Source organism: Sorghum bicolor, chromosome 2 (genome assembly GCF_000003195.3).
Source record: "Sorghum bicolor cultivar BTx623 chromosome 2, Sorghum_bicolor_NCBIv3, whole genome shotgun sequence".
NCBI classification, from domain to species: Eukaryota; Viridiplantae; Streptophyta; class Magnoliopsida; order Poales; family Poaceae; genus Sorghum; species Sorghum bicolor.
In genome coordinates this window covers 13,554,055-13,580,001 of record NC_012871.2, presented here as the reverse complement: position 1 = coordinate 13,580,001, position 25,947 = coordinate 13,554,055, and the positions used below count along the sequence as shown (strand labels likewise).

The window sequence follows — 25,947 nt, the reverse complement described above, 5'->3', positions numbered from 1 at the left end:
TCGTCATTTTGAAGTGTGATAGCTCCGTGGGATGATGAATTAATTACCTTGAATGGTCCTTCCCATTTGCTTTGGAGTTTTCCATGCCCGAAAAGCTTCACCCTGGAATTAAAAAGTAATACCTTATCTCCGGGTGTGAACTCCTTCTTCTTGATTCTCTTGTCATGCCACCTTTTGACTCTTTCTTTGTAGATCTTTGAATTGTGATATGCCTTCTCTCGCCATTCTTCCAATTCTGATAATTGCATTCTTCTATAATCTCCAGCAACATCTAGGTCCATATTCCATCTCTTTATGGCCCAGTGTGCTTTGAACTCTAGTTCAACAGGTAGATGGCAAGTCTTCCCGTACACCAATTGGTATGGAGAATTCCAATTGGGGTCTTGTATGCTGTCCGGTATGCCCAGAGTGCATTAGGTAACTTGTCTTTCCACGCCGTTCCCATTTCATTTACTGTCTTCTGAAGAATATTCTTGATTTGTTTGTTGGAAGTCTCTGCTTGGCCACTTGTTTGAGGATGATAGGGGGTAGCGACGTTGTGACGGATTCCATGTTTTGATAGATATTGCTTGAAGCGTTTGTCGATGAAGTGTGCTCCTCCATCACTTATCACTACTCTGGGGACTCCAAATCTTGGAAATATAATTTCTTCAAACATCCTCTTTGAACTGACGTTGTCGGCATGCTTGCAAGGTAATGCCTCTACCCACTTGGAGACATAGTCAACTGCCACCAAGATGTACTCACACTTCTTTGATGGAGGAAATGGACCCATGTAGTCTATTCCCCAGACATCAAAGAGCTCAATCTGAAGGTTGTTGGTGAGTGGCATTGCATCCCTTGTATTTATGTTTCCGTGTCTTTGACATGGCCCACATCTTCTGATATATTGCTTCGTGTCTTTATACATTATAGGCCAGTAGAATCCACACTGCCAGATCTTTGAATGTGTACGGAATGCTCCATAGTGACCACCATATGGTGATGAATGACATCTGTCGATGATCTTCCATCCTTCCTCAGTGGTCACACATCTCCTGAGTAAGCCATCAGAGCATACTCGGAAGAGGTATGGCTCATCCCATATATGTGAACGACTTTCTTGAATAAGCTTCTTCTTGTTTGCTCCTGGTGGTACATACCCTGAAACCATAAAATTAACAATATCTGCATACCAGGGGTCAGACCTGTTAATCCCGTAGAGCATGTCGTCCCGGAGTGAATCATTGATGGGGGTTTCCTGTGGACTCTTAAAATACATTCTAGACAAGTGATCAGCAACAGAATTTTCTACTCCCTTTTTATCTTTTATTTCTAAGTCAAATTCTTGGAGTAATAAGATCCATCTAATCAGGCGAGGTTTAGCATCTTTTTTAGTGAGCAAATATTTTAGTGCAGCATGATCAGTGTAAACAATTATTTTAGCTCCAACTAAATAAGATCTAAATTTATCAATGGCAAAGACAACAGCCAGAAGCTCTTTTTCAGTGGTTGCATAATTAAGTTGAGCTCCTATCAAAGTTTTACTGGCATAAGCAATTGCATGATGCTTCTTATTTTTAGTTTGTCCCAATACTACCCCCACAGCATAATCACTAGCATCACACATAATTTCAAAAGGCAACGACCAATCAGGGGGTTGAATGATTGGTGCACAGATGAGTGCTTTCTTTAATAAATTCAAATATGTTAGACATGCATCATCAAATTCGAAAGGAGCATCCTTGGCTAGCAAAAGAGTAAGTGATCTAGCAATAAATGAAAAATCTTTTATGAATCTACGATAAAAACCAGCATGGCCAAGAAAGCTTCGAATTCCTTTTATATTCACAGGTGGAGGTAGTTGTTCAATTACTTCAATTTTAGCTTTGTCTACCTCAATACCTCTTTCAGACACTAAGTGTCCCAGCACTATTCCTTCCCTAACCATAAAATGACATTTTTCCCAATTAAGGACTAAGTGCTTTTCCTCACATCTTTGCAAAACCTTATCTAAGTTTTCAAGACAACTATCAAAAGTTTTTCCATAAACAGAGAAATCCTCCATGAAAACTTCCATAATCTCTTCAATTATATCAGAAAATATAGACATCATGCATCTTTGAAAAGATGCTGGTGCATTACATAACCCAAAAGACATTCTACGATAAGCATAAGTTCCATATGGGCATGTAAAAGTGGTTTTGCTTTGATCATCGGGATGGATCGGGATCTGATGATACCCTGAATATCCATCTAAGAAACAGAAGAACGAATGGTTCGCTAATCGCTCTAGCATCTCATCTATAAAAGGTAAAGGAAAGTGATCCTTTCTCGTGGCTTTGTTTAGTTTTCTATAGTCTATGCACATCCGCCATCCTGTGACGGTGCGTTGCGGAATTAGCTCGTTCTTTTCATTCATAATAACAGTCATGCCTCCCTTTTTGGGCACAACTTGTATTGGGCTTACCCACTCACTGTGCGGCACAGGATATATAATCCCTGCATGCAACAACTTTATAACTTCCTTTTTAACTACCTCTCTCATAGTGTTATTAAGTCTACGTTGGGGTTCTCGAGAGGGTGAAACAGAAGGATCTTTTGGAATACGATGGGTACAAATCATAGGACTGATTCCTGTAAGATCTTGAAGTGAGTAGCCGAAAACTGAGTGATGTTTCTCAAGAATGGTCATTAATCGCAGAGTTTGATCCTGAGTGAGTTTATCGCTAATGATCATAGGGAACTCTGGATTATTGTTTAGGAAAGCATAGATAAGACCGGGTGGTAAAGTTTTAAGCTCTATGGGGGGTCTAGGTGTTTCTGCAAACTCATCTAAGGGTTCAGGCTCAGAAGGTTCGTCTTTTTCTTCTGTGAAGAAAGGAGTTTCGTCTTCTAAGTCTGGTTCATCTAAAAGCTCTAGAGATGCAGCCTTTACTTCCTCCATAGGATCAGGCAAAAGATATGATTCGGCCTTATTGTTTAAGGAGTGTGAAATTGTTATTGGGAATTTAAAGGTTTTTCTAAAAGAAATGTGTAGCTTTCTAGTATGACCTTCATAAAGGAGTCTTCTAAAAGGTTGTCCTATCAACAGGTCGAAGTCCCATGTATCAAAGATATAGAAGTTCAAATGAACCATGGAGCCTTCTACCGTAAGAGGTAGGACATTAATAATTCCAAGACTGGGGACCAATCGTCCCGAAGATTCCTTTATGACCTTTGTTGTGGGGGTTAAGACAAGATTTTTAAATAGTTTAAGTGCAAAAGATTCAGACATGATGTTTATCCCCACAACAGGATTATAGAGAGCATTAAATCGATCGGAATTATAAGCACAACGTATAGTTATAGAGGGTGTGTCCAAACGGATCACATCAGAGGAAAGCTCTGATTCCTCCAACCATTCGCTACTCATGACTGAGATAAGCTCTCTCAGTTGATATTCACTTGGTAAATAAATGCTAAACTGGCCGTTTTGGGGTTTGTCAATAGAATGGTAGTTTGAAATATTTCCAAAATCGGCAAAAAGATCGGATTCTATATCCAGCATGAAGTCCGGTGGTGGAATTTCTTCCTCTTGTGGCTCAGAACTTGGGATAGCTAAAGTAGATGAAGAGTTTGGCAGAGTGTCTACTTCGGCTTCGTAGGTTTCATCATGAAGGGTATTATCCATCTCAGCTTCTAGGATTCTATCTAGGATCACTCTAGCTTCATCAGCAGGGATGCGAAAGAAAGAACCTCTAGACATTGTGTGTAGCATTTGTTTGCGTTTTTTATGAAGACCTCGGAAAAAGTGAAATAAAAGAACAGGGTCTTCAAGATTAAGGTTTGGACCAGATTCTAAAAGATCAGAAAAACGTTTCCAGGATTTTCCCAAAGTTTCATTATCTTTTTGTTTAAAAGATAGGACTTCGAGTCTAAGGTCGGCTATACGGTCAAGGGAATAGAAATCTAGACAAAAGTTGGCTCGTAAAACTCCCCATTCACCTTGTTGTTGACTTACCTTCTGACTGTACCATTGTCTAGCTTCTCCCCTTAAGGAAAAAGGAAAAAGCTTCCAACGTAAAGTTTTATCAGAAATGCCTTCAATGCGAAGACAATCACATGTTTGCTCAAAATCTCTAATATGAAGGTAAGGGTTTTCGTCTTCCTTTCCCGAAAAAGATAGGTTTTGAATCATGGCAATCAACCTAGAACTTAACTTATACTGGGATGTTTGGATAGGCTGTGATGATTCCCATGGTAAAAGGTCAGTTACTGAAGGGATTGCAGATTCATGGATCGATTTAGAATTTTGGTTTTCCATAAGGTAAGAGTAAAGAAAATAAATAAAGAATATAAAAAATAAGAAAAGATAAAACTATAGATACAAGCTAGTAGTAAGACTCAAGGTTATCTCAGCAACCGTCTTTCTCCCCGGCAACGGCGCCAGAAATGCTTGTTGATATTTAGGAACGCAATAAGGAATTGATCCGCAAGCGCACGGATATCGGTGAGCACTTCACCCGGGAAATTATCCAGAGTATCGTATTTATTTTTTTACCACTAGGAGAAAGAGTGCATCTGACTAACCGGTCTATTACTACTAACCCTTTAGGCAACAAAGAATGTCTCTCGATGTGAGTGATAAATAGAGAAGACTGCAACCGTAGTCTCCTTCTAACCTTGGTAAGGATGATCTACTGTTCTAATGGGGAGGCTAACAGAATCTAGACACCACAAAGGATGTTCAACCCGCACCTATAAACCCTATCCTTCCTGCTAACGAGATATGGTCTGCAAAGGTAACTCGGAATTGTCACGTTCCTCACTACTACCACGGTCCAGCTAGTCAGGGAATATCTATGAGTACCCCAGCCTAAACACCACGTTTATGCCAGCAATGATTACTCTAAACTCTACGCGAAGAGATTAAAGTAAACTCATAAACCATAAGAACAATAAAACAAGAACTTACTAGAATTTAGAAGTCGAAATACTGAAGAATCCTAGGAGCAAGCTTCGGGTTAGGGATCAGGTACAAGCTTGGAGTAGACACCGACAGGCCGGGCTTCCTCCAATCTACACCTCCACTCTATCTCTCTCGATCTAGTAGAAACTAGAAGATCTATTTCTACTTTACATTGGTTGCTAAGCCTATAAAGAAATATTAATTAGAGAAGAGGTTTTCCTTCGAGGGCACCCCTCAATCTCTATGATATTTTCTTGTCTTCTCCAGGGGCCAGGGGGTCTCCTTATATAGTCCTCCCCTTCTATGCGTTTTTGGGTCGATAGACGAGGTGGTACTATGTTTTTCTTGATCCAATAAGTCGGTGGAACATCCCCTACGAAGAGAGTCCTGATTGACATCCAGCAGGGGGCGGGCGCCCAGGTCACCAGGGCGGGCGCCCTGGGCCTGGCCCCTTTCGGCCTCTGTTTTCTCCCCGTGGCTTCTGGAGTCTTCTAGATGGTAGAAAATCGCGCGGTGCGTTGATATCTCTATGTAATCCCGACATGTGGGCCTTTCTTTCTTATTTCCTGATAACCCCCTACAGAAACAGATAAACAACAAAACTCGTGGAATTTTGTCACATCAAACCCTAATTCTAGGTGTTGGTTGCATATTGGTCCTTTCTCTTGTTTATTTGATAATTAAAATTGATACTTAAGAACCGTCAACATAGACCACTCGGATCGGAAGACCGTAAGCCGTGGTGTTTACTTAGAATAAGTTAAGGTCTACGCCCTTGTTATTAAAGCCGTACAGGTCGGCATGATCGACCCGGGAAGTACCGGCTAGGCTAAAACTCAAGCTTGTACTTAGTGAACAACCATTCCCGTTTCTTTTAGCCCAGGGATCGGACATCCGCCGAGAGGGCTAAGTTGTTTTCCTTTCAGTGCTCTTTTAGTGTAGTTGTTCTTCAGTGTTTTGTCGTCTCTTTTCGCAGTCTTTCTAAGTCTAGTGGTATGATTGTTTCGTCGTGTTTGTCGCTTTCGAGGTAGTTGCTTCGGGGTTAGCGTTGATCGGATCAGGACCCGTTGAAGAAAGGACATGCAGATAGAAGAAAGACCTTGGATGAGTACAACTACAAGTGCACTGAGGATCTTGGAAATGACATTCAACAGGTGCCATGTCCCACCCAACCTCGTAGAATCCTATTAGACATGCAATAATGTAGATGCTAGTGCTTTACTTTAACTGAGATAGGTTGCATGGTAGAAATGCTTGTGAGCCATTGCCTTGTTGCAACCTATAACCCTCGCACACCCGCTGTTAGGTTAGATGCTTGCATACTACTTACTACTGCTTCTACTATGCATTATATCTGTGATGTGATGCATTGTGAAGGACTGAAAGTGAGTGGATAAGGCACGTGGTGCCAAAAGCTGGATAATGAGATGGTAATGGATTTGGGGGAGATCTTGGCGTGTGTCTTGGGTGTGTGGTGAGGGTTGAGTCGACCGAGCAGGATCTACGACGAGTCTTGGGACAAGTCTTGCCGGGGGACGCTACCTGGGCGTTCTCCACGAGAGATACCTGTGGCGGGTACATGTGACAGGGAGAGGTCCCGGAGTGGAGTGTCTTCGTGGGACGAAGCACCGGGATGGGAGGTGCTGTTTAGCACGGGGTAGCTGATGTCTCGTCGAGCGGAGCATCGGTTGGCCCCTCGTGAAGATGTCCTGTTCGGTCACCCTAAGGACTGAGATGTTCTGAGAACCGGTTCGTAGGAAGCCTTGCACCCCACTCGCTCTTATGGGGAGGAGACGGATGTACGACCAGTTAGGGCGGTGCCACTACTACTAGGTTGTTGGTAGACAGTGTAGGGAGGTACGGGCATGAGGACCCACACCCTCCTAAGACAGCGTAGTGACCTTTGGGGGCCCGGTACTACGCCTCACAGTCTCAGCGTACCGGTGGTACTCCGGTATGGTCCCAGTTCTGAGTGGTAGGGTGGCATCGTACTTAGTTGGAAGGCAGCCCGGCATCAGCCTAGGTGGGGCGCACCATCGATGATGGTGATCTTGTGGTTAGTGCAAACCTCTCCAGAGTTTCTGGTTGATCGATCGATACATATGCCGTTTACGGCTATGGACCTTTCCTATGTTTCCGCTTCACTTGACTAGAGAGAGGAGTCCCTTCTACCTTCCCCTAGGTTTGTGTTGGATCCGGCGTTGGCCGTTGAGGCACGGCACGAGCGGGAGTCGTACTTGCCGCCTAGAGAGTGAGAGTGTGGTGAGATGTGTGTGATGGGATGGATGGATGGATGTGTGGATGAGATAGAATAAAATTTGATGAATTATTATTATTAAATATTGATGAACTTGCATAGGAAAGACTACAGCCATATATATAGGCCTCTTGATCTACCCTTTGCATTCCACTTACCACAAAGGTACGCAAAAGCATAGGGTGGGAGCCAGTGGCCAGTACAAATCGTACTGAAAGTTGTTTAGCAGGTTTTGAACATGGTCTATGACGATAACTACGGAGAATAGAAGGATTAGGTGGTCTCGTTCCTGCGCTCAAGTTTGGTTCGGAGATGAAGGCTACGCCCGCTGATAAACTACACCGACTCTGATGATTGCCCGTGAAGGAGGAGCCTTCGCCGCTGACGCGCTACATCGACTCTGATAAAGACCTGTGTGTGTTTCCGCTAGAAAAACGATGTAATAGGCTTGTTAATCAAGAGTTGTAAAGTAAATATGTGATGTAATCTTGTTTTCACGATGCATCACTATGATAACAGCTGATATATGATAATGTGATGGCCCAATTTCTGAATTATCACATTATAATTCGAATCTGTGGATTTTTTTCTTTTTGGAAATATCTAGGTCGTTTCAGGTTTGGGCTAAGAAAACCCAACGAATTTATACCCGTTGCCATCTCTACCGATGAGGGGGCCAATACTGCTCGTGGGTATCTTCTGCGCCATGGGGGCCATGCCATTGTGACTTGTGAGGGAGGTGGGAGAAATTAAGACCATGTTTGGCACAACTCAGCTTTATTAAGTTGTTTTTTTAAAAAAAAGAGTTTCATGAGCAACTTTTTAGGTAGGTAAAGTTGAGGTATTTTGAAAAAGGAAAAAGTCTACATAACCCCCTAAACTATCTAAGGTGGAATACTTCATCCCCCAAAGTATAAAACCGGATATTCTAGCATCTAAACTTTCAAAACCGGTCAAATAACCCCCTAAAGTGGTTTTAGAGGGTGGTTTTATCCTTTTATTTTCTATTTATTTCCACTGAATCTTTGAAAAAACATAATAAATCACAGAAAAATCATAAAATGAAAAATTCAATTTTGTTGGACTTCTGATGAGTAGATCTACACAATGAATATATAATATGATATACTTTAGTACAGAGTTTTTGTTGTAGATTTAAATCTATGTTTTTCTAAAATTAAAAAGAATAATTCATATATGTAGTTTCTATGGTTAAATTGTGGTAAACTTTTTGTGGTGGGCTCATTATTGTATGCTTGAACTATGGTAAAAGTTTCGTATCCATTAGATCAAGTATAATTTAGTTATAGATTTATTTATCTTTATTCTTGTTAAATCTATGCTTTATCTATAACTAAGTTATATTTGATCCAATGAGTATGAAATTTTTACCATAGTTCAAGCATACAATAATGAGTCTACCATAAAAACTTTACCACAATTGGACCATAGGAACTACATATATGAATTATTCTAATTAATTACAAAAAAACATAGATTTAAAGCTACAGAAAAAACTTTGTACTAAAGTATATCATATTAGATATTCATTATGTAGATCTACTCATCAAGAGTCCAACAAAATTGAATTTTTTATTTTATGATTTTTCTGTGATTTATTATGATTTTTTAAAGGTTCAGCGGAAATAAATAAAAAAGAAAAAAAACAAAACCACCCTCTAAAACCACTCGAGGGGGTTATTTGACCGGTTTTGAAAGTTCAAGGGATAGAATATCCGGTTTTATAGTTTGGGGGGTGAAGTATTCCACCCTAAATAGTTGGGGGGTTATGTAGACTTTTTCCTTTTGAAAAAGTTGTTTGACAAAATAGCTCCACCAATAACTTCATGCATAAATGAAAAAAAAGAAATGGAAGACAGATAGGATAAATTACAAAAATAGCTTCACCCATAAAACTAGTTAAAAAAATGTTTGAAAAAAACAGCTCACAACAGCTTCATGATGTGCACATCCAAACATGAATTGGTATTTGCCAAGTCAATAGATTCCAGGGAGCAAATTCATGGATATCCAAACAACAAATTTGATATTGCATCATATTTCCAATACTAGTCTGATTTGGTATTGGTACCAATTCAATTTCAGTGTCCCAATATCTAGGTCCAAACGGACCCAATCTACAGCTTTTAAGCGCGGGTGTTTTACAAAACCACAATGGTTAAGGTGCCATGCCTTGCATAATATGTGTGAGTGTGCGTGAGATGTGAGTAAATTCAGATACTACTTCCTCCATTTCAAATTAAAATTATAAGTTATTTCAAAGATCTTAAAGAATCAAAGTATTTTTAAGTTTAGACAAATTACACAGAGAAAATATAATATCTGTAGCGGAAGTATTTAAAACCACTGCATAAAAAAATGTATTGAAAACCAACACCAGAGCAAGTTATGAAAACCAAAACCTCTCCTCCCTCCTCCTCGGTCCCCCTCGTCCGACTCCGAGAAAGCGCCACCGCAGGGCACCGGCCGCGCAGCGAATGGCAGCAGCAAGCATCATGCCTCCACCCAGAAACCCACCACCTCCAGCCACAGCGCGTAATCCCACCGCTACCGTCTCCGATCCCCAACGCCACCGAGACGCCCCGACGCCGTCCCTCCGCGTGCTCTTCCTCCGCGCCGTGGACCCGTCCCGCCCCTCGTCATGGTCCGCGGCCGTCGCGGACCTCCTCTCCTCCGGCGACCCCGTCGCGGCGCTGGCCGCGTTCGCTGCCGCCCTCCGAGCCAACCCCGCTGCGCTCCGGCCGGCCCTGCCCCCGGCCCTCCGCGCCGCCGCCGCCGCCACCTCCCTCTCCGCCGGCCGCCAGCTCCACCTCCTCGCGCTCCGTTCGGGCCTCTTCCCCTCCGACGCCTATTCCGCCTCCGCCCTCCTCCACATGTACCACCATTGCTCCCGCCCCCTCGATGCCCGCAGGGCGTTCGACGAAATCCCCGCGCCCAACCCCGTCATTGTCACGGCCATGGCGTCCGGTTGCGTGCGCAATAACCTTGTATATACCGCGCTCTCTATCTTCCGCTCCATGGTCGCCTCTGATTCCGCGGGAGTGGTTGACGAGGCGGCTGCACTGGTAGCGCTCTCTGCATCCGCTCGTGTCCCTGACCGTGGCATTACTGGTGGTATTCATGCACTTGTCTCCAAGATTGGCTTGGATGGGCATACAGGGGTAGTAAACACGATGCTAGACGCTTATGCAAAGGGCGGTGGTCATGACCTGGGGGCTGCGAGGAAGCTCTTTGATATGATGGAGAGGGATGTAGTGTCCTGGAACACAATGATTGCATTGTACGCCCAGAATGGACTGTCAACAGAGGCGCTTGGGTTGTATAGGAAGATGCTGATTGTGGGAGGTGGTGTTAGATGCAATGCGGTAGCCTTGTCGGCTGTGCTACTGGCCTGTGCACATGAGGGGGCAATACAGACCGGAAAGCGCATCCATAATCAGGTGAGTTGCTTCCTCATAACCTTTGATTACCAAGTTCCTTGGCCAGTTGCATGTTTCCTGGGATCAAATTCACCATGCCAATATCTGAAGATCAGTCTAAGTGATTTTTCTGAACAAAGTGAGCCATCTATAACTGTTAGAATAGTCTTACATTAGTTGTCGAGGGCCTCTATGCTAGCTCATTCCTGCAGGAGTGCCATCACCTCATAAACCATGTGAGATGGCATTATAGCACCAAAAGTACCTGCATGCATCATCCTGTGAACATGGAATAATGTTTTAGCATACAAGTATTTCTGTGCTTAGGTGTTAAGTTTGGCCAAACAAATGGACCTGCATGCTTTGAAGAGAAAATATGCTGTGAACATAGAAGCATCACGATCACCTTTTTCTTTTCGAGGACTATAGTATATAGTAACCTTTTTCTCATCTGTTGCTTTGCTTTTGGAGATCTGTGGTAGTGTGGTATATTCCAGATTTGTCCACAAGCAAAATTTTGAGTTATGATTGTGACATAACTGCCATACTTGCCAGTGAGCTAAGTGAGCATTTGTATGTTGTGAGTTGTCTTGTCAGTAGGTATCATTTATTTGTCTTTATGGATGGTCTATATTATCATTGATTCATTATAAATTGATCAAGACAAGAATCGAAATGCTAGGTCATCTACATTAGTTCATTACTAAGCTTAAGCAACTTCCCTTTTGCAGCATTGGATGAGATACATCAAATCAATTGTTCATCTGTCTCACAGTTTCCATGTTCTCAAATTATATGATGGTGCTATGCCATTCTTTCTATTTAATTTTGATGTGATTAAATTTTCCTCTTATTATATATTTTAAAGGTGGTAAGAATGGGATTGGAGGATGATGTCTATGTTGGGACTTCTTTAGTTGATATGTACAGCAAGTGTGGAAAAGTTGAAATGGCGTGGAAAGCCTTTCAAAAAATTAAGGGAAAGAATATCCTTTCATGGACTGCCATGATTGCTGGCTATGGCATGCATGGATATGGCCAAGAAGCCCTTCATGTTTTCACTGACATGAGGAAGTCAGGGCTAAAGCCAAACTACATAACCTTTATCTCAGTTTTAGCTGCTTGCAGTCATGCTGGTCTTTTGAATGAGGGCCGTTATTGGTACAACACCATGAAAACTGAGTTCGGAATTGAACCTGGTGTTGAGCACTATGGATGCATGGTGGATCTTCTTGGCCGTGCTGGTTGTCTTGATGAAGCTTATGACCTTATTAAAGAAATGAAAGCCAAACCTGATGCTGCTTTGTGGGGAGCTCTTCTTAGTGCATGCCGAATCTATAAAAACGTTGAGTTGGCGAAAATTTCTGCAGAAAAATTGTTTGAGTTGGATGCAACTAACTCTGGGTATTATGTTCTCTTGTCAAATATATATGCAGAAGCTGGAATGTGGAAAGATGTGGAAAGAATGAGAGTTCTGGTTAAAACCAGAGGAATAGAAAAGCCTCCAGGGTATAGCTCAGTTGAGTTGAAAGGTAAAACCCATTTGTTTTATGTTGGGGACAAGAGTCATCCACAGTACAAGGAAATCTATGCTTATTTGGAGAAACTGCTTGAGAGAATTCAAGAAGCAGGGTATGCACCAAACACAGGCTCTGTTCTTCATGATTTGGATGTAGAAGAGAGAGAATCCATGTTGCGCATCCATAGTGAAAAGCTTGCTGTTGCGTTTGCCCTGATGAACTCTGTACAAGGGTCAGTAATCCATGTCATAAAGAATCTCCGGGTCTGCACTGATTGCCATGCAGCAATAAAGATTATTACAAAGCTTACTGGACGGGAGATTATTGTTAGAGACATAAAGCGCTTTCATCATTTCAAGGATGGGTTATGCTCATGTGGGGATTATTGGTGACATTATGCAAAGAAACTTAGTTTGTGATTCCATATTGGTAGGCATCAGAATATCACATATTGAGAGACTCTCAGTGCATCTGTCCAGCACACAGGCCAATACATCAGTGATATAATTTATAACTTTTCATCCTGATTAGGATAAAATGGTCTGAACTGCATAGCTGGCTGACGCAGTTAGTCAACTTATCTGTGGTGAAGATGAAGGACATTGGGGCTTTCAATAGTCCTGCCTAATACACTTGCACTTTCATGCGCAAGACATGGATTTTCATCATGATATGAAGGGCTTGTAACATAATGGCTCAGCCTTGACCATTTGTGAAGGCCAGGAGCACAAAGTCATTTTTGGAGTACATGAATTCTGCCAGGATTAGTTTTTTAATATTTACATGTGATGAGAAACACTGCTGGACACTTCAGAAGCATGAATTTGTCAATCCCAGAAATGTGCCCAGAGAGGAAATTGAGACATGGTCATTTCTTAATATCAACTCTGTTCCATAACATTATAGAAGGTTTGTATGTTATTCTCATTTAAATGTACAGTAATTAGTAAACAAAATGTGATACTGTGGAGGATTAAAGACTTAAAGTACCATTTCAAACTGAGTTCAGGCTTTAGAGATGAGGTTCTTTATTACTAATTGTTTTATAAAAGTCGTATGCACTATCCAAGCTATCAACTAACTGGATAGTGGTTTTGTGGAAAGTGAGTGCTTATACATCCTTTTAAAGTGGATTGCATAGATGTCTTTTTTTTCTGGAATACGCAGGAGACGTGCGTATCATTGCATTAAGATAGGAGAAAAAAGGAGGCATAAAAGCCGAAGTACAGATTGCATAGATGTCACAATAACGACAGTAGAATATAGCTAAACACATTGTGTGCAATTTGACAAAGAAACAAAGCTGTCTTCGATGGTTTTACATAACTGCATGGTTATATCCCTAGCTTTTTTTTTTTCTGAAGCCACAATCCCATTGCTTAGCCCATGCCCTGTCAAACATGGCATGCCTGGAGGCGACAGGGATGTGCACACGAGGTGAGCAGATCCGCTCTATGGCACACATGGAGGGCATGAATTCGATGTGGCTTCTCCCATTTACCAAATAAGCTGTCGACACCATTGTTCATCCCCTTCCTCAAATTATCTGACAGAAGTAATCCAGCAAAGAAGAGAAGGGGTACAGCACAAACGGAGAGAGCAAGAGTGAGAACCTCCCACAGTTCAGTAGTACATGCTTGTGTTCAAGTGTTTGTCTTGGTGATTTTGGTTGGAAAAAGAGGGAGGGGTGAAGGGTTTGATTTTGTGTTGTAGGGTTTTAATTTTTAAAGTAGCAAGGCTCCAAGTCGAATTGTTAGACATTTGTACTGAGTTTCCTATATCTGTTGAATTGGTAAGTGTATGTGGTAATTAATTAGGGTTTGCTTTGCTCTGAAGACCAATGCGCTCAAGCTTCTGGTGACAAAGGGAATGGTGGTTTCCTCAGTTTCTACACTGGCAGGAGGATGATTCTTTGCCCCCCGTATGAGGTATATTTGTGTAAATGAATGGCTGAGTCTTGCTGAGCATTGGTTGTGTATTATGCTTATACATTATTTTGCTCTTTATAGGAGTGAAACTGGTGCATCTGTCCAAATGTTTCAGGCTTTCAGCGCAGAACGGTTGGTAAATTAGCTTGCATATATGAAGGTGAAGGATGCCTATGAATGTTCGAGGAAGAGTGCTGCAGAGCTGGAGAAGGATTGGGTTTCACCCAATGCAAAGAAGCTCCACGGTGAAAAGAGGAAATGGGATGCAGCAGAGAAAAAGAATACCTAGGCCTCGTTCAGTTGGGGCATATCCCGCCTGGAATTATTCCAGCCAATGAAATTCATATGTAAATTAAGTAGCGGTTCCAGCCAGGAATTCTTCCTTGAATTCAAAACCTGGAAAACGAACATGGCCTAAGCATGTCTAGAAAGAACGGGGTTTCTGCAACAAAACTGGAGGATGGTTGTGGTATACTCGTATGGCGCCTGTGATTTGGTTTCTGGTGCTTCTCTGAGTATCTGTTGCTGCTGGTGCTGGCAAGCGCTGTGAACTCTAACGATGGAGGTGTACATTTTTGGTAGCATATATGAACTTGGGATATGTTTATTTTGTATCTATACACCTGCGATGCGCTTAATCACTATTAATGGCAATACGGCGCTTTAACTTTTGTGTTGAGTGGTAAGCCTGAAACGATGTACAGTTTTACATGGCTCTAATGTGTGCATATATGGATATGCTTCTCTTAGTATCTGGTGCTATTGATGCGTACGAGTCCAACCATGCAAGCAAAGCAACATCTGACAATGCAACATATATAAGAGAGAAAAAGTTTAAACACCGAGAGAAACATGTATTTAGACAACTTTGTTTGTAGAGTTACACGTATACACTGAATCCGAACGACTAAAAGGTTACACGGGTTGACGGGTATTGCACCCATCCGCAGCTAAAGAACATGCCTTGCATCCTGAGTGACGAAAGGCTTTTCCAACTTTTCAATCAAGCTTCAAAGAATCAACAGCTATCAGGACTTCTGAAATCAGGTTCATTATTAGGGTTAATAAAGAATAAACGAAAGGAACGATAGTTACTTTCAGTGAAAATCTCCTCTGCTCACTGACACGGCCATATTGCACAAAGATCATAAACGAAAGAAAGTATCAGAGGCGGTTAAAAGCTTCATGCCAAAGACACCTGAGTCACAAATTCTAATGTCCACTGATAAGCTGAGGCATCCATGTAGTATATTTAAGGGTCGCATTGCATGCAAATCCCTTGGGCACACTTCTCCGAACAAAGCATTGGTGATTTCTCTGACAATGAAGTTCTTGTTTCAGATCCCCTGCTGCTCATGCTTCTGCTACATCAAGAAAAAGAAGAGCAAACCCAAGGAAGAGGGAAAGCAGGCTTGATGCGCTCTGCTGCTACATCCTTTTCACTTCAGATTTGGACCAGGGTTTCCATTTGCAAGTAGGAGTATGTCCAAAGGTGTATGATCATTTGTGCAAAATTGTACTGTCTGAAGTGAATGCACATTCTACCATCCGAGATAATGTCACTCTGTCAAATGATGTAAGGTGTTAAACTGTCTTCCATATTATAAAACTCAGTCACTGATTAGTTTCTTTTGCCTCTTTTGTCTTTATCTGTGGCTTCTGTTTTGTGGATGCCCATCTCCTTCATCTGTTGTTCAACAGGCACGAGCCCAACTTCAGCCAGAAACCTACAATACAGAAATGGCACTTCGATTAATCATTCACCAAACAAGAGTAACGGTGATCACGGCGCGGATACAAACAGGTAGATAGACTGACCTGTTAAGCAGCACAAATAGCACGGTTCCGATAGTTACGAGCAGAAGAACATGCGCAACAATTACAAAGTTTTTGGACGAAAATGCTAGCGCAAGCATCGCTGTAAAACACAAGGCCAGGAGCAAAAATGTAATCCTGAGCACAAACCATGTGGGGGCCTACATAGCAAAAGTAGCATCGATTCTCATCAACATGTGTAATGCCAAAAACATGCAAGCAGAGGCAACACTAAAATTGAATATGAGGCTCAGTATATAACAAGATAATGTACAACAAAACACACTACATTGCACTGAAAACAGGCATGACTAAAGTTGAACCGACAATGAATACACTAAATATGGAATATGCTGCACGGATTATGCCATCAAAACTCAAAAGGAATGTCCTTACATTAACACCAGACGACAGTGCTCCCACCAAGACAGCTTCGGCAGATGATACTTCATTTGAGCGGCGCCCTTCCATTCTGTGTCCAAGACTATTATCACTAGCAGAAATCGGTAACAAAATCAGGTAGTATGCTCCATGTTGAACCATCACCATTATAATTCATAACGTTTAGTATACCAGAGCAATTTATAATGTCGAACCCCCACCATTAAATTGCAATTATAGGACACTAAACATTGTGCTTCACAATTATAGGACTCTAAACATCGACTTCGTTAAAATGACCCTTAAAACATTGACTTCTTGTTTTCTATGACATTAGGTGTTTTTCATCAATTTCTGTTTTAAGGGTCCCTTAGGGACAAAATACATGTATTTTGATTTACAAAGTGATTAAATACACCAAATGTCATGGAAAACAAGAAGACAACTTTTCAAGGGTCATTTTAACATAGTCGATGTTTGGAGTCCTATAATTACGAAGCCCTTTGTTTGGTGTCCTATAATTGCAACTTTCTTGAGAAAAGGGGGTTATGATAGGCTATGCAATATTTTCGCATGCAACAGTTGGCAATTGAATGGATGTTTGGTAATTGACCAAAGTAACAATCAGTTGTACTTTTAGAATGCAGGTATGCAACGAAGTTGGATTATATCTCAACTTTCAGTTGTACTTTTGACATAGCAAACTTGCACAGGCACTCGCACGCGGCCAGCAAAATACAACGATTTACCGGATGAAGATAGCTTAATTCAGCATACGACACTGGCGTGCAAATATAGAACCGACAAATTTTGCCAAAAAAAAAAAAGACTCCAAGCTGGCGGAATCATGAAGTATGTATGTATGTATATGAAGGTCAGATCCGGGGCAGAATAGCTTATCATGTATGTATGTATATGAAGGTCAGATCCGGGGCAGAATAGCCTGTATTAGGGTTTGGGGGGGCGCTCGGTTTCGCACAGCGGGAAGGAAGGAGAAGATGGCGATGGCGTGCATACCAGGTGAAAGCTCGTCGCCGGCGAAGACCTGTTTGGTGAAGGGCCGCGGCGGTCGCACAGTCGTCGCGACGGGAAACGGGGAGAAAGAAAGAGAGGACGGGGACCGACAGCATCGCACAGCCCAACAATTAATGGCCCAAGGCCCGCCGCATAAAAGGTCCTCTCCTCTACAGAGCAGGACTGTCGGAGCACAAGGAGCCACAGTTTTTAAATTTGTTGTTAGGCCCTTTTTAGATTGAGGATGAAATTTTTTTAATGTCACATCAGATGTGTCGGAAAGATGTCGGGAAGAGTTTTTAGAAACTAATAAAAAAATAAATTACATAGCTCGTTAGGAAACTGCATGACAAATCTATTAAGCATAATTAATCTATTATGAGCACATGTGGGTTACTGTAGCACTTAAGACTAATCATGGAACTAGCTTAAAAGATTCGTCTCGCGATTTTCAACCAAACTGTGTAATTAGTTTATTTTTTATATACATTTATTGTTCCATGCATGTGTCTAAAGATTCGATGGGATGGATGAAAAATTTTTGGATGAGAAACTAAACAGGGCCTTAGAGAAAAATATTGCTAAATAACTGTTAGATTCAGAAGATAAACTAAAACAAACCGATTATATTATAGCTTTACTATTATTCAAAACAATTTTGTTAGAGCTAAAGCCGTATCGAATAAACAACTTTGCTAGAGCTAAAGCCTTATCCAATAGACTCTTAAGTTAACTCGTTCCTCTTTTCATGGAGTTCGATTTATCTCTTTAAACCAATTTATCTTATTTATTTGTAAAATCATTTTTTAATCCTTTTCAAATTTATGTAATAAAAAGTTCTAAAATATCATTTAACCTTAGAAAATTCGCATAACTGTTTTAGCTCTAGAAAATATGGTTTAATTTTTTCCCTAAAACCATTCTTGTTTTGGTGTCTAGTTTGCAATTCTTTGAATATTTTTCAGTCCTATTTTTTTTAAATTTCTAAGTAGGTGTTTTTAGATATATATGAGTTTTTATGACTTTCATAGTTCCATAGCTTTTAAAAAATAAAGTCTGTTTGATTCCATTAAACTAATCAATATATTCCAATTGACCTCCCTTGCGCGCACATGATATCTGACATCGTGCCATCTGGATTCCAATGGCTAACAAATGTAACCACAATCTTCATTCATTCTATTTACATTGTTTAGTTCTAAAAAATTTTACAAAATAAGAATAGTAGCAATTTCATTTGTATTTGACAAATGTTGTCCAATCATTAACTAACCAGGCTCAAAAGATTCGTCTCGTCAATTCCGATTAAACTGTGCAATTAGTTTTTATTTTCATCTATATTTAATACTCTATACATGCGTCTAAAGATTTGATGTGACGGAGAATCTGAAAAATTTTGCAGCACTTCTCTGACTCTCGACTTCATCTCTCTCAAGTCCTAAGGAGACCTACCAAAATGGTTTAGTAGGAGGAGCCGTTTAGAGCTAATTTTCAAAGAAAAGAAAACGGACGAGTTGAAAGCCATTTTTGAGAAAATACAAAGTATAGCTCGTTCAAAACAGCTCCGACTCTTTTAGAGAAGACTCTTTTAGAGAAGCCCTCCTAAACAAGGCCTTACACACCCAGCTATTAGCTATAGCCCGACACTGCTTATTATTATAGCACTGAGCCGATCGAATTAAAAATAGTGGCTCCACCGGTTCTTCCTCTTTCTAGTTCACTTTTAACTCAAAAACCGAAACAATTCCGTGCTATAAATCGCCAACAGTGCTGCTACTAAGGATGAAAACGGAACGGAAATATCCCGAACCGAACCGAACCGCTTTCTATATTTGATCCGATCGAATTCGTATTTTTTTTGTCCGACTTTATCGTTTTCGCTTTCGTATTTTAGATGTTTCGTATTTCAAATATAAAAGTAGAAAACGGTTTTAACATTTTTCGACCGTTTTCTACTTTTCTACTTTTAATATGAAATATTTCGAATTCAAAATTTGATTTAAACCGAATTTAGTCAACTGTAGGGTCACACAGCCCAATTACAGACTACTCACCATGCATCTGCGTTCTTTCTACCAGTGGCTAGTTGTGTTCATGTTAGCTATTAATTGCTTATTCTAGACTTGTATTTATATGTGGGCTATTGTATTAAATACCTAAGACTAAGGAGCATGCACTTTTTAATTATTATATGCAGTTGAACTTGATCCTATATATACTTTTAGTCATGCACTTGGTACTATATATCGGTATTTCGTATTGAGTTTTCGTATATCGACTGTGTTCGACATAAATCCGATCGAATTGGTTCGTTTTCGAAATTCTCGATATTTCGTAAGTTCGTGTTCGTTTTCGTGTCCGACTTTACCGTTTTCGTTTTCGTTTTCGTATTTCAAATGTAAAAGTAAAAAACAATTTAGGAGTTTTTCGACCGTTTCCGACCGTTTTCATCCTTAGCTGCTACATTGTTTTCAGGAGGAGCAGAGCACCTGGAAGCTACCAAACAAGGCGAAAGCCCCTTATTTATTGAGTTGGAAGATTTGGAATCAAACATGATATCTCACACCCAAGCTTACAGCAGATCGATCAAAAGAATTACACAAATCTAGAAAACAAAAGCAAGCAATGAAGCGAATACAAAACATAGTACTATATACCACTACAACCGCATGTCAGAGCTGTTCCATGGACCCTCGATGCTCCTTGCGACGCCATTCCGCACAGGCCCTGACTATCTCGGCTTTGTCATCCTGCTGCCGTATCAGGTGCGTGCTGTGCAGGTCGGAGCCGCACAGGCTCGACGCCAACGGCGGCTCGGCAGGCGGCGACGAGGTCATGGCCATGGCCATGCTGGTGAGCGACTCGAGCAGCTGCGACTGACGGCACTCCCGGCGGTAATCCAGCGTGATGCTCGTCAGGTGGTAGTCTTCCAGCACGTCCAGCGGCACACTCTGCATTCAGGTGTTCAGCAGTCAGAAGAACTGCATCATATCATTCACAGGTGGTTCCTTCGTCTAGGAAAATCTTTCTTCATTCATTCAGAGGTGGTGTGACTTGTGAGAAGCTCTGAATTAAACTACCTCGAGGATCCAACCGATGTACTTGACGTTGTTCACGTGCTGGTTGACATCCATGTCACTCCACCTGGGCTGAAGGGAACAAGTTCAGTTCAGAGCAGTTCCAAACAAATGGGTTGTTGAAGCTCTGAACGAGGATTTGTAGGGAGGTGTTCTGGTTCTTACTGCTAGTCCTGATCTTATGTGCTCCGCCGTCGAGTCGGTGAGCTTTTCGATCTTGCGGCCGCTGCCGGTGGCGTCGGCGGCGATGATGCTCCTTTCCAGGTAGAAGGGAAGCACCTCCTGCCTGACCTCGTCGGGGATCTTAGACAGCCTCCGGGTCTCTCTGTTCATCATCACCCAGTTGCTGCATGCACAAAAATACAAGCTCATCACATCACACATTCCCAGCTTGTTATGCACCCCCAGTACTGATTCACAGCTGTAATCTGCAATGTAGAAATGTAGTGGGAAGTTTGTTATTACCTTGTGGCTCTTGCAATCATGTTCTTGGTGTTGCGGTCGCGGATGATCCAGTCTCTGCGCATGCCGTTCTTCCCTGATGACGCCACCCAGGTGTCTATCTCCACAACATCTCCCCTGTCATTGTCAAGCAAGAGGAGCATGTGAAGTGAAACCCAGTAAACAGAACATGACTGAAGATCAGGTTTTCTTTGTCTTTTTATTTCTGTATGTACAGTAGTTAGTTACCATCTGCTGTACTTGTCGACCTGGATGTTGATTCTTGTGACGACCCATATGAGCTTCCTGAGGCTCATCTGAAGTGTGGCACCGAAACCATCTCCAGCAAGCCCAGAGCACATCACATGGTTCAGTGCTGTCTCCTGCACAGATATCAGATTTGCTGGGCAATCTTCAGACCATGGCACAAGAAGTAGACAGAGAGAGGATTGGGCAAATGGAGATCATACAAAATACAGTGAGATTGAGATGCATATATATGTAACAGTAAGTCAGTAACAGGGATTCACACTGAATAAATGATGTGTTTTGGCATGCACCTGCAGGAGGTTCATGAGGGTCTCCATGGTGGCAGTCCGGTCAGGCCCGATCTCGTAGGATCTGATCACAAACTGCTGTCTGTAAACAAGCGTCCCTTCCACAAACTTACCGAGCCGGAAGGCATCGCCGCCGTCGTCGCCTTCCACGGACGCCGGTGGCGGCGCGGGCACTAGCCGGACGTCGGCCACCGCCGCTGCGCCGTTCGGCCTGACGGCGCCATTGACAGCTTCCACCGAAACACGCCTGCCGGACGCGCCGCCGTTGCCAAAGCTCCTCACGCCACGCAATCTTGGCTCGCCAAATATGAGCCGGCCGGAGGCGACCCGCGATGCGGTTTGCGGTGCCGGCGTGGTTGCCATTACCGATGATGATATTCTTGCAATTGCTGCATTCTGTCAATAAAAGGCTATATATGGGACCATATGTATTCTTCTGGTTCTGGCTTAGAATAAAACTTGGAAGGGGAAGGATCGGAATTGGTGGCTGCGTGTTACACAACAAGGAAGGAAACAGGGAGGATTACCAGTAGGTTTATGTTATTATTATGCGTAATGGTGGCTTCCAGTGGGATCCTACTAGCCCTAGTTTAGATAATAGTAGTTGATCGGTTTGCCCATGCGAGGAGCTTGGAGAATCAGATGGACAAAGATGGCAGGAGATAGCTGAACTGCCCTGCCAAACTTTACACCTAAGATGACTATTCTACATGTGTTAGATGCACCAAACCTCATAAATCGCCGGCTATGTTGCGTGTATCGTGGTACACATATTTATTGTACTAGCTCATCAATTCGTGCTCGAGGAACTTGTACTACATATATAAACATTGAAAATTTAGTGAATAAATTTTAAAGATGAAAAAATTTTGGGTATATATGTCGGGAGTATGTCGGGAGAGGTTTTTAGAAACTAATAAAAAAAACAAATTACATAGCTCGTCTGGAAACTGCAAGACAAATCTATTAAGCATAATTAATCTATCATTAGCATATGTGGGTTAGTATAGCACTTAAGGCTAATCATGGACTAACTAGGCTTAAAAAATCGTCTCGCGATTTTCAACAAAACTATGTAATTAGTTTATTTTTTTATCTACATTTAATGTTTCATGCATGTGTCCAAAGATTCGATGGGATGGATGAAAATTTTTTAGGTGGGAAACTAAACAGGCCCTTAGCACGGATAAGTAATCAAAACTGATTATTTATTCTCTAATTTCTATACGTACTCATTTTCTAACCCAATTCCAATTTAGATACCAGATTTACTCCTTTGCACCTGAAGTTTTGCAATTGTATCACCCACCTCCTCCCACATGTCGTGCCCGCGCCCAACCGCACAGGAGATGAACAAGAAGATGACGGCAGTTAGGATCTGACTCTCCCTCTCTTCTTCCCCAACTCGCTTAGAAGAGAAGGGTTCAAGGGAGGCTGGCCGACTAGGCGATGGGGATGTTGGGAGGGCGGCTTAAAGGTCTTGGTGGTGGCGAAGGCAGCCGGGAGGGAGCCAGATTGGGGGGGAGGCAGGCGGTGAGAACTTAAAATAAACTATTAGTGTTATTATTATGCAATTTGTTAAGGGATCCTTTTCCAAGATTTATATATTTATAAAAAAACAGCGAACAATACTTATATCATGACTTTTTAGTCAAACGAACAGGATATGTATACATGTTTACTTGGTCTGCATGTTGTACATAGCATTCATGCTTAACTTAATTTAACTATGGTAGAAACATATAGTCTAAGGGGGTGTTTGGGACTGCTCCACAAACTCCACTGTGGAGCAGCTCCACAAAAAACTGAAGTTTGTGGAGTACCTCTTTAGGTGCTCTCACAACTCCACCATTTTTCCTCGAACTGAGTACGTGGAGCTGAAACCGTTTGGCTAAAAAACGTGGAGCGGAGCAGTTCCAAACACCCCCTAAACATATATAACCTAGTTTTATTGTTATTAAATTATTGTTTATAATATCTTAAATTATATTGCTATTAAATTTAGATTAGAGGGTGTTGGGTACCATAAAAAGGCATACCCAAATCAGAGCATTAAAAATCGCAAAAAGACGAAGCAAACCATCCATACTCACCAGAGAGCGGGCCCCAGCTCGTCTGACTCCTCGGTCTCGGGCCCAAATCACGGCTCGCCCGACCCCTTGGCCTCGGGCGCGAGTTCCATCTCGCCCGACCCCTCTAGGGCTCGGACGCAGACACCGCCTCGCCCGACCCCCTAGGCCTCGGGCGTAAGTTCCGTCTCGCCCGACCCCTCTAGGGCTCGGGCGCCAACGCCGCTTCGCCCGATCAGAGCAAGGCTTCCAAACGCACGGCGCCCGTAGGGAGAGCATGAGGCAAGGGCTTTTTTGCGAGAGCAGGAGGAAAGAAACCAACCCCCTGCGGTTGCTTTTATAGAAGGAGCGCACCACGACCACGCCGCCTGCGCAGAACACTAAGGGGGAAAAAAGAGCAACCGTCGCCCGCTCCCTCACCAGGTGAAAAATTCGAAGCGCCCGCTCCCTCCGATTCTCACGCCTGCCGCACGCGCGCATTAATTTCGTAGGTGAAACGTCTCGTCTGGTCGGGGCACAATGGCACGGCCGTTTCGACTCCCCATGCGCCGCGCCTCAAAAGGAGCGCCCTGAAAAGATATGTCAGGGCGGTTCCTTCCAGGGCAAGGGGCGCTCGACCCCCTGCTGACCAAGGTCGCAGGGCGGTCTTCGTCAGGCGCAGACTGCGTCTCGCCCGACCCCTTGCTGACCCCGAGCAAAAAAGTGCAAGGTGGTTTCCGTCGAGCGCAGATTCCGTCTCGCCCGACCCCGATACTACAATCAAATCCGAAAACCTTTCGAGGAAAAAATCCCCAGGCCATGGCCACCTACGTTCCAGAGGTTGCGAGACTGACCTGCAAAGCGAGTTCGAATAGTCGCCTCAGGATAACCGAGCGAGGGATGACTGAAGATGAGCACAATAGAGGCCAAGGCCCGAGCCCCTCAGGGGGTCGGCGCATCTTTGCCAGTCGTATCTGAGACCCATGCGGGTGTCACGCGAGTGGGATCCCATCGAGGGAGGCACCGAGCCCTTGGAACCTAGCGAACGGTTCCGACATCCACCGTGACTGCCCTCGGGTATTTTGAGATGTGCCCATAGGGCCACTAGCCGACCCCTATCGAATGGGATTCGGACATCCACTTGGATTTACCCGCTTGCAGCTCCCGGGGAACGTCGATACTCGCCCATCGAGGGTAGTACGGCGCGACCCACCCCTCCTCCGAGCGAAAGGAATAATGAGGGACGTAATTATAAGACGAGAAAGAACCTGATCGACCCTTGCGGGGAAAGGGCTCGGGGGCTTCCTCGCACGATGGGAACAGGCACTACGTGTAAAAAACACGCAACCTATCCCTCAAATACTCCCAACTACATCACTCAGGGGTAAAAGCGTTTGAAGGAATAACACCATTCCTCCAAAAGGCTCGGGGGCTACACCCGGCGGGTGCGCTCGCCCGCACCCTCCGGAGAAAGTAAAAAAGCTCCCAGTCAACAAAAATGGTCCCTCAAAAAAGAAGAACCTTTGAAGAGGTGAGCTCACCCCTTCAAAGGCTCGGGGGCTACTGTTGGGTACCATAAAAAGCATACCTAAATCAGAGCAATAAAAATCACAAAAAGACGAAGCAAACCATCCACAATCACCAAGGCGTGGGCCCCAGCTCATCTGACTCCTCGGTCTAGGGCCCAAATCACGGCTCGCCCGACCCCTTGGCCTCGGGCGCGAGTTCTGTTTCGCCCGACCCCTCTAGGGCTCGGACGCAGACACCGCCTCGCCCGACCCCCTAGGCCTCGGGCGTCAGTTCCGTGTCGCCCGACCCCTCTAGGGCTCGGGCGCCAACGCCGCTTCGCCCGATCAGAGCAAGGCTTCCAAACGCACGACGCCCGTACCCACGGCGCAGTGACTCCCATATCGCAGCAGGGCATGGTGGCGACTATTCCAACCACCCTGGTCACTGCAGCCTTACCTCTTCCACTATACAACCTTATCTCTTTCACTGTGGTGTACTGCCTCACAGTAAAAGAGGAATGGGGGAGATTAATCAGCGTCACTATTTGCTGTCTTCTTCCACTGTTAACAGGACAAGCAGCAGTATCACCGATCCGACCCCCACGACTTCAACAGAGCTCGGTAACCCTCCACAGGAGCAGCCATGCTATCAGCCATGCCTCAAGGACGGGATGGGCAAGCTTCTACAGGGTCGGGACTGTGGCTTCACCACTCAGCAGTGGAAATCTCCAATCACTCATGTAAATACCTGCCTCCCCTTGAGGCTATAAAAGGGGAGCCACGGCTCACGACCTAGACAGATTGATCCATATAGCACAAGGCCATTCGCACAACACAAACACCAAAGCTCTAAGCAAGCTCATTCACAGGGTAGAAACCAGTGTTCTGTCCACCGCACAAAGCCGAGACCTGGGACTTAGCCCTCTCTCGTAACCTGCTTGTACACCCCTACTACAAGCACCTTTGGGTGCAAGGCAATACAGACCCCCGATCTCACTCGACGTAGGGCATCCTTAGCCCGAACCAGTATA

At 43.3% G+C, this 25,947-nt stretch overlaps 3 protein-coding genes across 8 annotated transcripts; 1 reads left to right on the top strand and 2 right to left on the bottom strand.

The window, feature by feature from the left end:
- On the top strand, positions 9,597-14,746 carry LOC8057313 (pentatricopeptide repeat-containing protein At3g26782, mitochondrial). 4 transcript variants are annotated; one of them, XM_021454174.1, is made up of 5 exons: positions 9,597-10,648; positions 11,496-13,056; positions 13,512-13,752; positions 13,984-14,075; positions 14,157-14,746. In XM_021454174.1, the coding sequence occupies exons 1-2, from the start codon at positions 9,686-9,688 to the stop codon at positions 12,537-12,539; spliced, it is 2,007 nt and encodes a 668-aa protein (XP_021309849.1). In that variant the 5' UTR covers positions 9,597-9,685; the 3' UTR covers positions 12,540-13,056; positions 13,512-13,752; positions 13,984-14,075; positions 14,157-14,746. The 4 variants fall into 4 exon arrangements, with proteins under 4 accessions (XP_021309849.1, XP_021309851.1, XP_021309848.1 ...); XM_021454176.1 differs by lacking the exon at positions 13,512-13,752 and having other exon boundaries at positions 14,191-14,746; XM_021454173.1 differs by lacking the exon at positions 13,512-13,752.
- On the bottom strand, positions 14,907-17,442 carry LOC110432928. Of its 3 annotated transcripts, none has more exons than XR_002450237.1 (4): positions 17,289-17,411; positions 16,287-16,362; positions 15,894-16,051; positions 14,907-15,802 (listed from the first exon to the last, which is right to left on the bottom strand). XR_002450237.1 is itself a non-coding variant. In XM_021454177.1 (4 exons), the coding sequence occupies exons 1-4, from the start codon at positions 17,399-17,401 to the stop codon at positions 15,697-15,699; spliced, it is 474 nt and encodes a 157-aa protein (XP_021309852.1). In that variant the 5' UTR covers positions 17,402-17,442; the 3' UTR covers positions 14,907-15,696. The 3 variants fall into 3 exon arrangements, 2 of the variants coding, with proteins under 2 accessions (XP_021309852.1, XP_021309853.1); XM_021454177.1 differs by having other exon boundaries at positions 16,287-16,383; positions 17,289-17,442; XM_021454178.1 differs by having other exon boundaries at positions 16,287-16,374; positions 17,289-17,438.
- LOC8084639 (palmitoyl-acyl carrier protein thioesterase, chloroplastic) lies at positions 19,780-22,032 on the bottom strand. The gene is made up of 6 exons (XM_002459686.2): positions 21,364-22,032; positions 21,053-21,186; positions 20,828-20,941; positions 20,528-20,708; positions 20,366-20,434; positions 19,780-20,236 (listed from the first exon to the last, which is right to left on the bottom strand). Exons 1-6 carry the CDS (start codon positions 21,721-21,723, stop codon positions 19,958-19,960), a joined length of 1,137 nt encoding a protein of 378 aa, XP_002459731.1. The 5' UTR covers positions 21,724-22,032; the 3' UTR covers positions 19,780-19,957.